We start from the raw sequence: 13,238 nt of genomic DNA on the forward strand, positions 1-13,238 counted from the left end.
ATTGTACGAGTCCTCTTGCGCAAAACGTTCGGCACTTGATCTGCCGTCAATTGAATATCTGTCTTTAGTTCAGTTCTGGAATTCCAGCGCGACGAGTGTCTATGTTTTCGGCACCAGGCTTTGTGCCGCGGACCTAGCTCCAATCATTCTTCTCATTCCCCATCTTAGCTGAACGCGCAAAACCGTCAACGGGCCGTTCCACTCTGCCGAAGTATGCTGTATAAGGCAAGTCACTTTCCGGACGGGCTGTCGCTGTACAGAGCTTCCCCCCCGACGGATTCATCCCTACATGACTCCATGTCGAATGTGCGCATTGATATTCGTACACACAACGACTAAACTTCTAGATCGCAGTCTGGTTAGATTAAGCTTACAAGACAATTCAACATGAAGCATCTTTTCTAAATCTCGGTATCACCTACTGTAGTGACACGATCACCAAAATGGAGTAAGATAGTGTCCGAAACGCATGGAAAGGGCAATTGCGCCTTTTAGTGTACCAGCCACTGCAATCTACTTACACTTATCAGAACAACGTTCGTTCATACCCAATACGTACAGTCTATACAGCCTTACCTGAATGTACGACAAACGAAGGGTCGGACGTTGGAGGATAAGTTTTATTCAGGGTCAGAACCGACTAGAGCTAACGATAAGCAAACAGTGACAGTCCGGATGCCTTCCGTGTGCGTTCGGCATAAGACCAATATGGACCACGGCCGAGTTGGTACGCTCCCGGAGTCTCAGCGAACCGCCAGCTCCTATTCATTCTTTCGAGCGATAATGACCAACAAAACTAGCTGGCAAGAGACCATCCGTACTTGTGAAAGGTCTCCAATCATCCTGCTTGATGTTTCTAATATCTCTCCAGGCAATCGCGCCAGAAGCTGTTGTATCTGTCAAACTTCCTACGAGCACAGTGTCAGATACCACTGCTTCGGCCCTTTCTTCGGACGAGATGCGCGATATATGAAACGCACGTATCGCCAATCTAGTCTTCGATGATGTCGCTACGTTGATTGCAAGTAGACCGTTAAGTAAGGGGATATTCGGAAACCATATCAACCGAGACATCGGGATTTGACAGCATGATCCAGATTACGAAGGAAGCCACGTGAAGCTGTCGAATGTCATGACCACTCAGGATTCACTCGTCACGAATTAGGTTCTCGAGGATGATCATATTATAAAAGGACTGTTTCAGAACTTGTAAGGTATAATTGAGCGAAGTCTTCCAACACCAAATCCTCCATCCTCCATCCATTCTTCTCGCTATCTAGATCTCACATCCTCATGCCCACCCGGACGAAAACAAGAACGATGCCTTTCCATCAAAGAGGTCCCTGGACACAATACGAAGATCTTACCTTACTCAACCTTGTCGCTATGCTTGGAACCCTCAATTGGATCGAAGTATCCGAGATGATGGAGAATAGAAGCCCAAAGCAATGCGCCGAGCGATATCACCAGAAACTCAGACCGGGTCTCGATGACAGCCCGTTGACGGAACAAGAACGCCACTTGATCGCGCATCTTGTTCTCACTAAGGGAACTTGCTGGGCCCATATTGCCAGGCAGCTGGTCAACCGCAGTGAGAACAAGGTCAAGAATTGGTGGTACAGTGTACAAGCCAAGTTACAACGGCACGAAAGGCGAGCTCGTGATCGTGCTGCACAGTCTTCACGTCTGGCGCGTCAGCAAGCTAAACATATCCACTCCGATGAGCCCTCGACGCTCTATGCTACATCTGCCGTGGCCCCTTTTGTTTGGATCTCCTGGACGCCAGAAGATTTTGATTTCCAAACGTTCATCAACTCGTCGCAGAACGATTACATCAACGGAGCGATGCAACCACAAATGACACAACCTTCAAGTGTGGCCTCATCAGATCAGCCAAAAAGTCTCAATACACATTTCTATCCATCCACAGGTGGGCTTTTGGGTCACAATATCGAGGCCAGATACCAATCAGTGCGAGAGTCTCGACAGGATTCACTCCAGCCCGACTGGTCTCTTTACAGCTCCCGCCTGAACGAGCATCACAACGCACAGAGAAAGCCCAGCATGGCATCCCAGAGTATGCCAGACCTCTCTTGGCCTCCTTTGGGCTTGAAGTTTTGAGATGAAGACTGAGATCGTAGAAGCTGGTCTCTTTCATGCGCCGTGTTCGTTACTGAGTTAGCATTTCAAGTAGCATACATAGATAAAGCATAGAGAATATCGCGCAATAAGCACAAACTTGATACAAACATATATTCAACGTGATCAGGGTAAACCCCGTCAATATTCTGCACTCAACCACTTCTTTCCATCTTCCTCAGGAAGTCAATCTCCTCAGATCGTTCTTCTGGCTTGTTGAGAGATTAGATGACAGTCTTCGCTTCCTGCTTGGCACGCTCGGACATGAGAGCAGCATTCTTGTGGCCACTCTGATCAGACAGGGTGGGAGTGTTCTTGAACTTCCAAGCAGGGATCTTCCGCTCGTAAAGCTCGTCAAGCTCCCAGTAGGTGCGGCCGTAAGTCTGGTGATCATCAGTACGCTGATCTCCAGGAGCAGGAAAGAGCATAAAAGACTCACCTCAGGGTAGTAAAGCCAGAGGAGGATGGTAAAGGGAACGAGCAGACCAGCCCAGACATAGACAGCCTTGATACCAAGATTGGCAGCATCGGGACTGATCATGTACGAAACGGTCCATTGGAAAACAACGCTGAGGGAATATTAGCGAAGAGCTTAAATGCAAGAAATGAACGACTCACAATCCGAGGCCGTAGCATCCGAGGTTGAATGAGGTTGTCTGTGCTCCTAGACGAGGGGTTGAGGTTTCTCCGGCAGCGACAAAACCGATGGGACCTGCAGAAGCGCCGTAGCAGATGACCCAGAGCAACAAGAACCCAAGAGCTGCCTTTGGCGCGCCAGCTGTCTTGAAGAAGGAGGTGGAAGCGAGACAGATGTTGAAAATGCACATCATGAAGCATCCGCTGTTGATCGATGTCAGTATGTGCTCCTCTGATCAAAATCAAGATGACTCACCCCACAAGAAGAGGTCTGCGGCCAATGTGCTCACAAGCAACCAGAGAGGACGAAATTGAGATGATGAGAAGGACGAATCTGTCGCATGTTAAAGAAGCACAAGAAGATGTTGAAAGGCAAGACGAACGTGATGATTGTGACCAGGAATGGATCTGCGAGTCCTGCGACTTTGAAGAAGTACTGGATATGTGTCAGTACCAATTTTGAACATCGAGGTGGGTCTGCTTACGGTTGAGTAGGAAAAAACGATTGGTGCACCAGCAGCCCATTGACTGCAGATACCAAGACATCCAGCTAGCGTTCTGCGCCAGTTCTGCTTGTTGAAGATTTCGAAGAAGGATGAGCTGCGAGATGCAGAGGCCAATTCCAGTTCGGCGTCGATGCCGTGTTGGATAACGCGATATTCGTGTTCCTGGAGCATATTGTGTAAGCGGAGGAGTATTACCGACAGAATCGGGAACACATACCACATCATACCCAGCGATATTGCCGTATAACTTGAGCATTGAGCGTTTTGCTTGTTCGTGTTGACCTTTGCGAGAATGGTAAATGTGAGATTCTGGTACGAACCAGATGAAGATGATGAGAATCTGTCAGGAATAGTCAGTATCGAATGTCTGGAACAACGTATTGCAAGAGGATGCTCACAGCAGTGAAGGCGAACTCTGTCGCAATCAGAGGTTTCCATTTGTTGGGCTGATGAGTGTCGACCAGCTGGGTAGCGACAGCAGCGATGAGTTGGCCGAAGCCGAGACAAAGCTGGTAGGCACCAATCATGAAACCACGAATTTGGAAGGGCGCAATCTCGGAGATGTATGTGATGAGGATAGACTGAGCAAGGCCGACACCGAGACGAACCAAGACTGCAGCACCCAACCAGCTTTGCCAGCTGAAGGCAGTGATTTCAGCGATGGATCCACCGAGGAGAATGACGATGGCGCCAATCATGGCTTTCCTGGATTAACCAGTCAGCGAATGAAGTGAATGCAACGATGAAGTCGCCACTCACTTGCGGCCGAAGCGATCAGCAAACCATCCTCCAGCGAACATTCCAACTGTTTTGGACATCTCTGCGAATCCTTGCCAGTATGAGACAACTTTGGCACTGACTGCAGGTTTGCCATCAATTCTTGTGTCATACATTTGGTTGATGAAAGCTTGCATGGGGATGACATTGCCGGGGACTTGTTGTTGGAACTGTGGAGCCTATTAGTCGTAGTTTGGTATCTCTCTTGTCCACGATACTGACTCCGTCGTTGAGGGCTGCCCAATTGAGAACCAGGCAGAAGAGCATCGCCTTCCAGAACGTCTTGACTGTGAGCCATCTTCCGAGTCCTTCCAAGTCAGTATGAAGCTCATAGTAGTAGTGTCGCTCCTGACTAACCCGCATATCTCGTCTCTAGGACTTCTCCGCGGGAATCATCGGCGTTCTCAAAGTACTGAGTTACCGTCTCGTCTTTGGCATCGGCCTGCTTGAAGTCGATTGCAGTCATCTTGATATTGGTGTAGTCTTGAAAAGCGCCTTTGAACGATGTCCACCGAGGATGATCATGTACAGACAGGGAATCATCTATCTCTTATAGATCGTGGAGAACCCTGTCGGCTCGTCAAGACGGAAGGTAGTTGATGCGGAGAAGGGCTTTATGGGGTAGCTTCCGTTTCCCCATGGGCAGGAAGGTTCAGTCGTTGCGCATGTAGTTGGTCTTGGGGTCTTGAAGCCACTCGGACTAGAGTGCTCCGACGAGGAACTCCTCAGCTCGGCCTGTCAAACTTCGGCACAAAGTCTGTTCCCTGAACAGCATCGGTCACGTTCACAGCATCACGAATACAGTTGAAGCTTGCTTCTGCGGCATCTGATGAATGGATGTCTTGATGCCGCTTGGTGGCTGTCGGAGATGTATGGAATCATGGCGGAGCTTTCCTGATTCGGTATGTGGCGCCATTGGCGACCCATTGCATGAGGAACGCAGTTTTCTTGCCATCGGCGCATACATTCCGTGAGTCGACTCGAAGCAGACAAGCATGGCAGGCGTGAAAATCTGATGAACTCCTGGTCATGCGCAAGGATTGACAGCAGCATTGCTTCTCAAATTCATCCTTGCGCGATGAGGCCGGATGCCAATGATTCTGAAGAAGTCACCGCTGGTATAGTGACCACACAAAATTGACATTCTTGTCCCTCTTTGGACGCGTGTATCGCTTGGAGCATTAGACGAGTATTATTCATATCTTGTGTTGCAGTAATGGGGAGCCAAAGACGTGCGGTGCTCGTTGAATTTTGACAGGGTTGGCCTGCTAACAAGTGCACTCGTGAATGCAAAGGTTGGCTGACGAAATTCACGAATGTGCACGGTTGGTCCCTCATGCGACTTGCAGACTGTTGTGCATGGTCAGATCCACTTGTCTGCCGTCAACAAGGTCCTCTCCCACACCTTTGCAAGCACGAGTCGTCCCAAAGCCGTGCAAGGGGTGGTTCGTGTCCCGAAACTGCCGATCTGTCAGGATTCACCCGACTGTGCCGCGCTTTCATGATTGTGACGATGGTGCCCTGGAGAAAAAGCCCAAGGAGCGAGCAGAAGTTTTCCATCCAAAGGAAGAGTTCAGAACAACACGAAAATGTCTCTGGTAGAGAGGTCCTTTCTGAAACAATTCCGATGACGGTGTGTTCCGAAACAGCGTATCTCGCGGCCCGTTCGGAGCAGATAAGCTTTGCAGCGACACGAAACTGTCGATCTTAATTTAGCTCTCCATCCTTCTCCCCAACTGATTTTGTTCTCCGTGCTTCTTCTACACTTCTGCAAACATCAGATAAGTCCTGGAATCGATATCGCATGTTTTGTGTGCCCATCACGTTGGCCAAGACTGGCTTGCGACGAGAACAAGAATGGCTGCATCGTACTCGTGTAGATCGTCTGCATCATTTCGCTACTGGCCGCCGCACTGCCGCCTGATGTAGGTCTGTGGGTCTTGCTCTGCACGCGAGTAGGGCTACGGGCTTGGTAGAGTTGTTACGTCGTCGCCTTTTCATCCCACATCAACACGTTGAAACCCCACGAGGGAAAACGGTCATCGACATATCAACGCCGGGTATGACTGCAGGGTTTTCAGATCGAAGCACAACTGTTCTGCATGCGCAAGTCCAAGCGGAAGCTCAAGCACTGCAGACGTGGATGTACCAAGATGCGACCCATTCCCCTTGCAGTAGATCAACTGCATGCATGATCAATCAAAATCCGAACGGGGCGACGCAGCCGCCGACCGTCTATATATGGAAAAACCCAACCGCGACTCGAGTCGCTCGATCATTTAAGAAGCTTGCGAATATCCTCAAGCTCGAGCATCCTTGACTCTCGTCTTGTTTCATATCCTTACACATCACTTTTCTGGAAAGTTCAAGATGCGGTCGTCTATTCTCTCATTGGCGCTTTGTGCAGTGTCCACCACTGTCGCTGTTCAAATTGATACGGAAGGCCTTCCCGATACTGGATTGGATACTTCAAGCTGGCAGACTGGAGTCGCTCCTCCGATTGATGATCTTGTCGATGCCAACGACTTTCAGATTGCCGCCAAGAATGCGCTGTCTGACAGACACTATGCGTATTACAGAACAGCAGCTCTGGATGAAATTACATACAATGCCAACATGCAAGACTGGGCAAAGATCAGATTGAATGGTTTCAGCTTTACCGACGTCTCAAATGTCGACACCACGACGAGTATCCTTGGACACAAATTCGATGCACCATTCTTCATTGCTCCTGCAGCAAAGGCTGGATATGCAAGTGATGGCGCCGAAACGAACCTTGCCAAAGCTGCTGGTAAAGCAGGACTTCTCTACGTCCCGTCCATTTCGTCATCTCAGTCGATTGAAGAGATTGGTGCAGCAGCTGTCGATGGGCAAGTCATGTTCCACCAGGAATACGTTTGGTCAGACAAGGCAAAGCTTCAGGATGAATTGAAGAGGATGGAAGCTGCAGGATTCAAGGCAATCTTTTTGACTGTTGACAACACGGTATGGTGATTGATTACGATTTGATAAGAATATATCTGACAGCGAATAGGGAGTCAATGGAATCAGAGATCGTTATCTTCGTTTCTCTGCAGGTGGAGATGCTGGTCACAGTGCAACATTCACAATCGAGTCGCTGAAACAGTTGCGCAACATGACATCTCTCCCGATTGTACCCAAGGGTGTCAAGACTGCTCATGATGTCAAGCTTTGCGCTGATCTTGGATTCCCTGCCGTCTACATTTCAAACCATGGAGGTCGCGTTGTTGATATGGCACCCACTGCTGTTGAGGTGCTTCTTGATGTTCGCCGTCTCTATCCTGAAGTCTTTGATCAGATTGAGATTTATGCTGATGGTGGTGTACGTCGTGCATCCCACATCATCACTTTGTTGGCTCTTGGAGTTCGTGCTGTTGGTCTTGGTCGTTCACCAATGTATGCCAATGTCTATGGTGAGGAGGGTGTCTCGAAGTTGTTGAACATCATCAAGAAGGAGCTGACCACTGAATTGGCCCTGATTGGAGAGGCCAATTCGAACAATGTCAGAGGAAACGCTTCCTTCGTCAACACCCGACGAGTGGAATTGGAGTTCTTTGGAGCACCTCTTTCTTGAGTTTGGAGTCGCTCATATCATGATGCAGATATTCTTATCCACTTTAGACCACACGTAATGTCAAATGTTCAATGCCCAATATCCGTGCATAATTGTGCGACTTCCGAAACCGTGCCGCCGCCATTCGTTCGTGGAAGCGCCGCACAAAGCCTTCCGGAATTTCCCCGAATGTTTTTCCCCGCTCTCGAGTCTCGACGCCGCCCTGAAGCCTGCTGCGAGGACCTCCATCAGTGTCCTGGACCACTCGTTTGTCGAATTCTCCAACTTCACTCTGAGCGCATCTGCCTCGTCCATGTGGTCTTCTGACTCCTTTTGTACCTCTTCAAGCTTGTTCTGAAGCTCTTGCTCCCATTTCTGTTGCATCTCTTCCTTGTCCTTTACCAGCTGGTCCTTTTCAGCTTGCAGAACACCAACGGCCTCATCTGACTCAGCCTTCTCCTTCTCCGCCGCAGCCTTCTCCTCCTTCAGCTCGGTGATCTCTTCTTCAGACCTGTTGAGTTGTTGCTTGGCCTCGGTCAGCTCCTGAGTAGTCCCGTTTGAGATGGACTCCAATAGGATGAACTTCTCCTCGGCTATCCTTTTCGCTTCCTTTTGGACTTCCAGTTCCTCTTCCAGGGCCCAGGCTCTCCTTGTGCTTTCGAGCCTCCGAAAGGTCGTCCTGTCTCTTTCCAAGGTTGGTCTTTTGAGCCTTTGCAAGTGCGTTGCGCTCCAGCTCGAGGGTATGGTAGTCTTGCTGAAGGGCGGCATTGGCGTTCGAGGTTTCGTCGACTGTGGACTCCAACGCTTTCTTCTCCTTGGTCAAGGTTCCGATCGTATCCCGCTGATGCTCTACCTCTTCCTTGGCTTTGCGTAGCTCCTTGGTCAGGTCCTCGATGTCCTGTTCGTGTGCAAGATTGGCACCTCCGGAAGTGGTAGATTTATCGAGATATTCATGCATTCTGCCCATTGACTCATTTGCGCCATGATTATCTTGTAGCAATTGGCACAGGCACAGGAAAGACTATAAGATGCGCTCAAAATCAGAAGCCAGATTATTCCGACAACAACCGATCGCGACAAGGCGAGTAAGTAAGAGACGAGTAAGTAAGAGGCGAACGTGTAAGAGACGAGTAAGTAAGAGGCGAACGTGTAAGAGACGAGTAAGTAAGAGGCGAACGTGTCGGGTGTAGATAAGTAAGGTATAGTCTATAGATAAGTAAGAAGAAGACAAGTAAGAAGAAGATAAGTAATTAGAAGACAAGTAAGAAGAAGACGAGTAAGAAGAAGATAAGTAAGAAGAAGACGAGTAAGAAGCACCGATAAGGCGAGTAAGTAAGGATAAGTCTAGTCTAGTCTCGGTCTCGGCCATTTAGTAGTCGTTCTTACCATTTGCTTTAGCAGCTAGCGTTTCTGCGTCGACAAACTTCTAATTAGAGTAGACTATGGATGGATTAGATTAGATTAACCCCTAAATCCAATCTAGTCCAGTCGGTCTTAGCATCTAATCTAATCTACTAGACTCCATCTATGGACTCTAATGGATCTAGTGTAGGGTGCTAAGAAGTAGTATAGCTAGCCGGAGGTGTTATAACTTAGACGACCATGGTTCGATCCTCTTCCGTACCCTCTAGATGCGTGTTCCACACCTTTGTAATTTTGTATTATGTCTGTTCTAGGGCCTTTAGGAGCAGTAACAAACAGGAGAATTGACACAAGGCTATCATATAGCAACGAACTAGAGCTAAACACCCTATTATAGATTAGCCGATAATCCACTAGATTACTAGATTAGATCAACCCTCGAATCCAATCTAATCCGAGACCCCTTTAATCCAATCCAGTCCAATCCAGTACTGGATTATCCAGTGGATTGGATTTTGAATCCATCCATAGTCTACTCTGCTTCTGATTCTCTGGCAACAACAACAACAACCAGCGCTGCTTTCTTCTCAGTCGCTAGCCTCTTGGTAGCAACGCGGTCTGCCTATTAGCAGCAGCCTGCTCGTCTTTCTCTGCGCCTTGCCAACACTTCCAGCTCTCCAACAGGTGCCTGCGCAACGCTTCTTTCAGTCAGTCAATCCGCCCATCTGCTCTGCTCTTTGCACTGTTAGCTTCACAATCCATTTAGCTCTAAGATATCAACCCGTTATCATCTCCCAACATCCTTGTTCCTGAGCTCCGAGGCTTCCAGGCTATCAAGCCCCGAGGTCCTAAGCTTCTAAGCTCTCGATCTCACACGCTCTCGAGCTTCCAGGCACAAGCCCTGCATCTCCCAGGCTCCCAATTTCTCAAGCTCAGCTCCCCATCTACCAAGCTCTCAAGTTCTCAAGCTCCGAAGTCCTACGCTCTCAACCTCCCACGTTCTCAAGCTCCGAAGCTCCAAACCAGCATCAACCCTTCTCGAGCTGCGCCCTCGCTCCCTGCTTTTCTACAACGACACTGCCGTGAGTGAAAGTTCTTTACATGTCAAAGCTCTAGGAAAATCATAATCCATCGACATTCAATCATCATGGCCGATGCCGACGAGATCACTACGCCTGCCGAGGCCAAGCATACTCTTGTTAAACTTGTCCAAGAGCTTCATCGGGTGCTGAGCGCGCTTCGAAGAATGGACGCTCCCGTGCACGACTTCACACTCGACGCAATGCAAGAAACAATCGGTGACAGAGTGGTCAAGGACCTCAAGAACTTCACTGCAAGTTACAACCGACAGATCGCGAAACGTGATGAGCTGACTGTTCTCATCAATGCACTCACGGTACGTTGTTCTCCACTCCTCTCCCCGACTCCTACACCATTCTTCTCCTCTCGGTCTTCTACACCATTCCGCCAAGAGTACCCAAATCGCGGTATTGCAGACGCAGCTCGACGCAGCGATCAACGCCCTCACAGCCGAGCAAGACCGACACATCGCGACAACCCAGGCATCTCAAGTCAAGGATCAACTTCTCCTTCGAGAGCGAATTGCACTGGGACCTGTTGGGCGCAGCAACAGTATCAGTGGTCTGCTTGTGACGGATGCTCTCACTCGTCCTCGTGTCACTGAAGACTCGGTCACCGACGATCAGACTGATCATGCCACCACTACTCAAGACCCTGCCGTCGAGCGCACAGCACGAGGAGATCCTCGTGCCGGCGACAAGAGGCCTCAAGACTCTCGAGAATCTCGATTGTCTTCTCCCGAACAATCACGCTCTGCCTCGCGCACCATCTTTGACCACGCCACGACGGAGAACGACGCTGTCACTACTTCTGGTTACGTCTCACCTAATGACCCATCACTACGAAAGGGTTACGTGGTCATCAAAGTCAGCACATATGCTCTCTTGCATGCTTCAATCGTCCAAGACCTCTCTGAAAGACGAGATCAACATGGAGTCCGAGTTTGAATGGCCGGGGAATGTTAGACCAGCTATGCACGCGGCGTGGTCGTTCAAGATGAACATGCATGCTTGCGCTAGACGTGAAACCGGTTTAGAAGGCCAGATTGGCGAACAATGAGAATCCCAGCAAAGTGACATGTCCAAGATGCTACGACAAGCAACATGGAACGTCGTCCCGGTCCATTGACGGAATGGACATGGGTCGAGCAGACTTCAACACGCCATGCCAGGCGTGTCCGCAGCCAGAGCGGCCGGGTGTTGAATATCTCGTCCGTCAATATCTTAACATCGCAGACGTGAACACGTTGTGCTTGTTGAACCCTCAACCTGGCGATCACGACAGACAGGCAGCATATGACCGTGCGAATCAGCAGCGCTAGCCCTCGACACAGAGGCCGAACTGTACAATGACTCCATACTCATGCTCCTCGAAACACTTAAGCTCTTGATAACGTCCGCGACAGTCGATGCAGCAGTTCCTTTGGCGGTGAGGGGTGTGGCGCTGCCGGCTCTGCAGGTAGTGATGTCGAAGCCGACGCTGATGCCAGTGCGGCCGTCATCTTGACAGCAGGTGAGGTCGTTGAGAGCGGAGGCCTCAGAGCTGCTTGGGTTGCCGACGATGGAGCCATTGCAGCAGTATGAGGTATCGCCGCCATTATCGTTTTCGGCGTAACAGCAGGCTTGTTCTTGAACGAGGTCGCAGTCTTGGGCATAGACCAGATGGGATACGCTCACAAGCAGAGCGTGGATGATTATGGAAGCGAAGGTACGCATGATAGCTGACTGCTGAGTGGTATTGTTCTTTGAAGTCGCTACAAGAGCAAATTTGATTATAACCGACTTGTAGTGAGGAAAGGGTATAGCATGACTATATACCTCCGAATGTGCTCTTCGTTCCCAGTGTCGTTGTGGCAGAACGGTAGTGCTGTATTCACCGTTCAGCTGAATATTCGTCGATCCTAATACCAAGCGATCCTCCAGCAATATATCGTTTCGCATTTGTACCATACCGCACCTCGCGTGGTACTTCAACGATAGCATTGATTGGTGCATCGCTGGAGATCTGTAAAGCTCCTATGCCATTCTCCTGCATCGCTAATGCTGCGCCTCACAGCCTGATTTACTGTTCTTGAAACCTTCATGATCCCGCTGCCTGAGCACTCGCGAAAAGAAGCGATACAGAGCTATTGACAGTGTTGATCATGTTCAATGTGGCTTCGCTACCATGTCGATCACACGTCAAGCGAAGAATGATGGGTGAAATATGTGCTTGACATGGCTTATTGGTATACCCAAGGCGACTTGGCATAATCCTGCGACAAAGCGTCACAAGACTAAGATCTGCACAAGCCAGCGAGCAAAAAGAATGGACAAAAGCAGCGAGCAGTAGAAGAAACAAACGCTCAAGGCTTCGTTGTCTGTTTAATCCTTGTTCCTCTCGACAAGACCTTTGCGTAGCTCTGCCTCAATGTTGTCTTCTAGAACCGTGTGAGCGACAAAGGTGCAAAGCAGAAAGATGAGGTATGCGAAGCCGAACATGATGCTTCCCGTGATTGCCAACGGTTGGAAGGGGTCGCTATCTGCAATCACGGCCATTGTGATCAAGCTGCTCTCCACAGCAGACATAATAAACAGAGCGATATCTATCCACAATCAGCTTTTCGATCGCACATCAACAAAAAGACAAGCACACATACATTTACCGCCTTTAGGCGCCTTCTCTGCCTTTTCTTGCTCGATGAACAATTTGGCCTCTTTGTACACCATCCATGCATCCTCCATACCGAAGATTTCGGCGTACAAGAGAGGTGGATAGCTACTCAACTCGCGACCGGTGCCGAGCGTCCATTTCGAAGCAACGCGTCTGGCATGATCTTCATGTAACCCTCTATTCTTGATCAAAAGTCGAACCAAGAAATCGCGGACTTCATCAGGTGTGGCTTTCGGGTCTGGCGCGACGAGCTCGCCAGTTTGAGCAACGGAGATGTCAGAGTACAGCGGAAGACCCTCTCCACCCTCGGCGTCAAAGGACGATCTAGTGCTTGCGCTTTCTTCCGAGATTCTGCCCATGTTGAGTTGGAAATAGGTGATGGGTGTGTCGATGTAGCGATATAGGAGAAGTAGGTGGCAGGTTATGTAGCAGTTATCAAGAGTAGAGGTGAGGCTTAGCTAGAGGGGATAAGCCGGGAATGCGGCGGAGTCGGCACAGCCTTCCCGGAAGCA

At 49.6% G+C, this 13,238-nt stretch overlaps 6 protein-coding genes across 6 annotated transcripts; 3 read left to right on the plus strand and 3 right to left on the minus strand.

Annotated features, from left to right (window-relative positions):
* The first annotated feature begins 1,216 nt into the window (after positions 1 to 1,216).
* M438DRAFT_341882 (uncharacterized protein) lies at positions 1,217 to 2,276 on the plus strand. Its single transcript, XM_029904610.1, has one exon. It carries the CDS (start codon positions 1,321 to 1,323, stop codon positions 2,119 to 2,121), a length of 801 nt encoding a protein of 266 aa, XP_029764446.1. The 5' UTR covers positions 1,217 to 1,320; the 3' UTR covers positions 2,122 to 2,276.
* An 87-nt stretch (positions 2,277 to 2,363) lies between these two features.
* On the minus strand, positions 2,364 to 4,524 carry M438DRAFT_265787 (MFS general substrate transporter; the record flags this gene model as incomplete). The annotated part of the gene is made up of 10 exons (XM_029900053.1): positions 2,364 to 2,522; positions 2,579 to 2,708; positions 2,758 to 2,979; positions 3,159 to 3,211; positions 3,261 to 3,443; positions 3,499 to 3,621; positions 3,680 to 3,986; positions 4,041 to 4,228; positions 4,281 to 4,366; positions 4,416 to 4,524. 10 exons carry the CDS (start codon positions 4,522 to 4,524, stop codon positions 2,364 to 2,366), a joined length of 1,560 nt encoding a protein of 519 aa, XP_029764447.1.
* Positions 4,525 to 6,048: 1,524 nt separating this feature from the next.
* M438DRAFT_288355 (FMN-dependent alpha-hydroxy acid dehydrogenase) lies at positions 6,049 to 7,730 on the plus strand. The gene is made up of 2 exons (XM_029901657.1): positions 6,049 to 7,043; positions 7,093 to 7,730. The coding sequence occupies exons 1-2, from the start codon at positions 6,429 to 6,431 to the stop codon at positions 7,651 to 7,653; spliced, it is 1,176 nt and encodes a 391-aa protein (XP_029764448.1). The 5' UTR covers positions 6,049 to 6,428; the 3' UTR covers positions 7,654 to 7,730.
* A 2,536-nt stretch (positions 7,731 to 10,266) lies between these two features.
* On the plus strand, positions 10,267 to 11,286 carry M438DRAFT_341884 (uncharacterized protein). The gene has a single exon (XM_029904611.1). The coding sequence runs from the start codon at positions 10,380 to 10,382 to the stop codon at positions 11,019 to 11,021; it is 642 nt and encodes a 213-aa protein (XP_029764449.1). The 5' UTR covers positions 10,267 to 10,379; the 3' UTR covers positions 11,022 to 11,286.
* On the minus strand, positions 11,160 to 12,368 carry M438DRAFT_80370 (uncharacterized protein). The gene has a single exon (XM_029910334.1). The coding sequence runs from the start codon at positions 12,066 to 12,068 to the stop codon at positions 11,298 to 11,300; it is 771 nt and encodes a 256-aa protein (XP_029764450.1). The 5' UTR covers positions 12,069 to 12,368; the 3' UTR covers positions 11,160 to 11,297.
* Positions 12,369 to 12,437: 69 nt separating this feature from the next.
* M438DRAFT_351555 (uncharacterized protein) lies at positions 12,438 to 13,085 on the minus strand (the record flags this gene model as incomplete). Its single annotated transcript, XM_029906728.1, has 2 exons — positions 12,438 to 12,658; positions 12,713 to 13,085. 2 exons carry the CDS (start codon positions 13,083 to 13,085, stop codon positions 12,438 to 12,440), a joined length of 594 nt encoding a protein of 197 aa, XP_029764451.1.
* Between the last annotated feature and the right edge of the window lie 153 nt (positions 13,086 to 13,238).

This window comes from Aureobasidium pullulans, assembly GCF_000721785.1.
Source record: "Aureobasidium pullulans EXF-150 unplaced genomic scaffold scaffold_2, whole genome shotgun sequence".
Taxonomy (NCBI): domain Eukaryota; kingdom Fungi; phylum Ascomycota; class Dothideomycetes; order Dothideales; family Saccotheciaceae; genus Aureobasidium; species Aureobasidium pullulans.

Excerpts from the sequence above, each read along its gene's own strand:
- M438DRAFT_341882 (XM_029904610.1), top strand. The coding sequence starts at position 1,321 with ATGCCTTTCCATCAAAGAGGTCCCTGGACACAATACGAAGATCTTACC.
- M438DRAFT_80370 (XM_029910334.1), bottom strand. The coding sequence starts at position 12,068 with ATGCACCAATCAATGCTATCGTTGAAGTACCACGCGAGGTGCGGTATG.
- M438DRAFT_341884 (XM_029904611.1), top strand. The coding sequence starts at position 10,380 with ATGCACTCACGGTACGTTGTTCTCCACTCCTCTCCCCGACTCCTACAC.
- M438DRAFT_288355 (XM_029901657.1), top strand. The coding sequence starts at position 6,429 with ATGCGGTCGTCTATTCTCTCATTGGCGCTTTGTGCAGTGTCCACCACT. Across the intron at positions 7,044-7,092 it reads TTTTGACTGTTGACAACACG|GGAGTCAATGGAATCAGAGA; the intron begins GTATGGTGATTG and ends GACAGCGAATAG.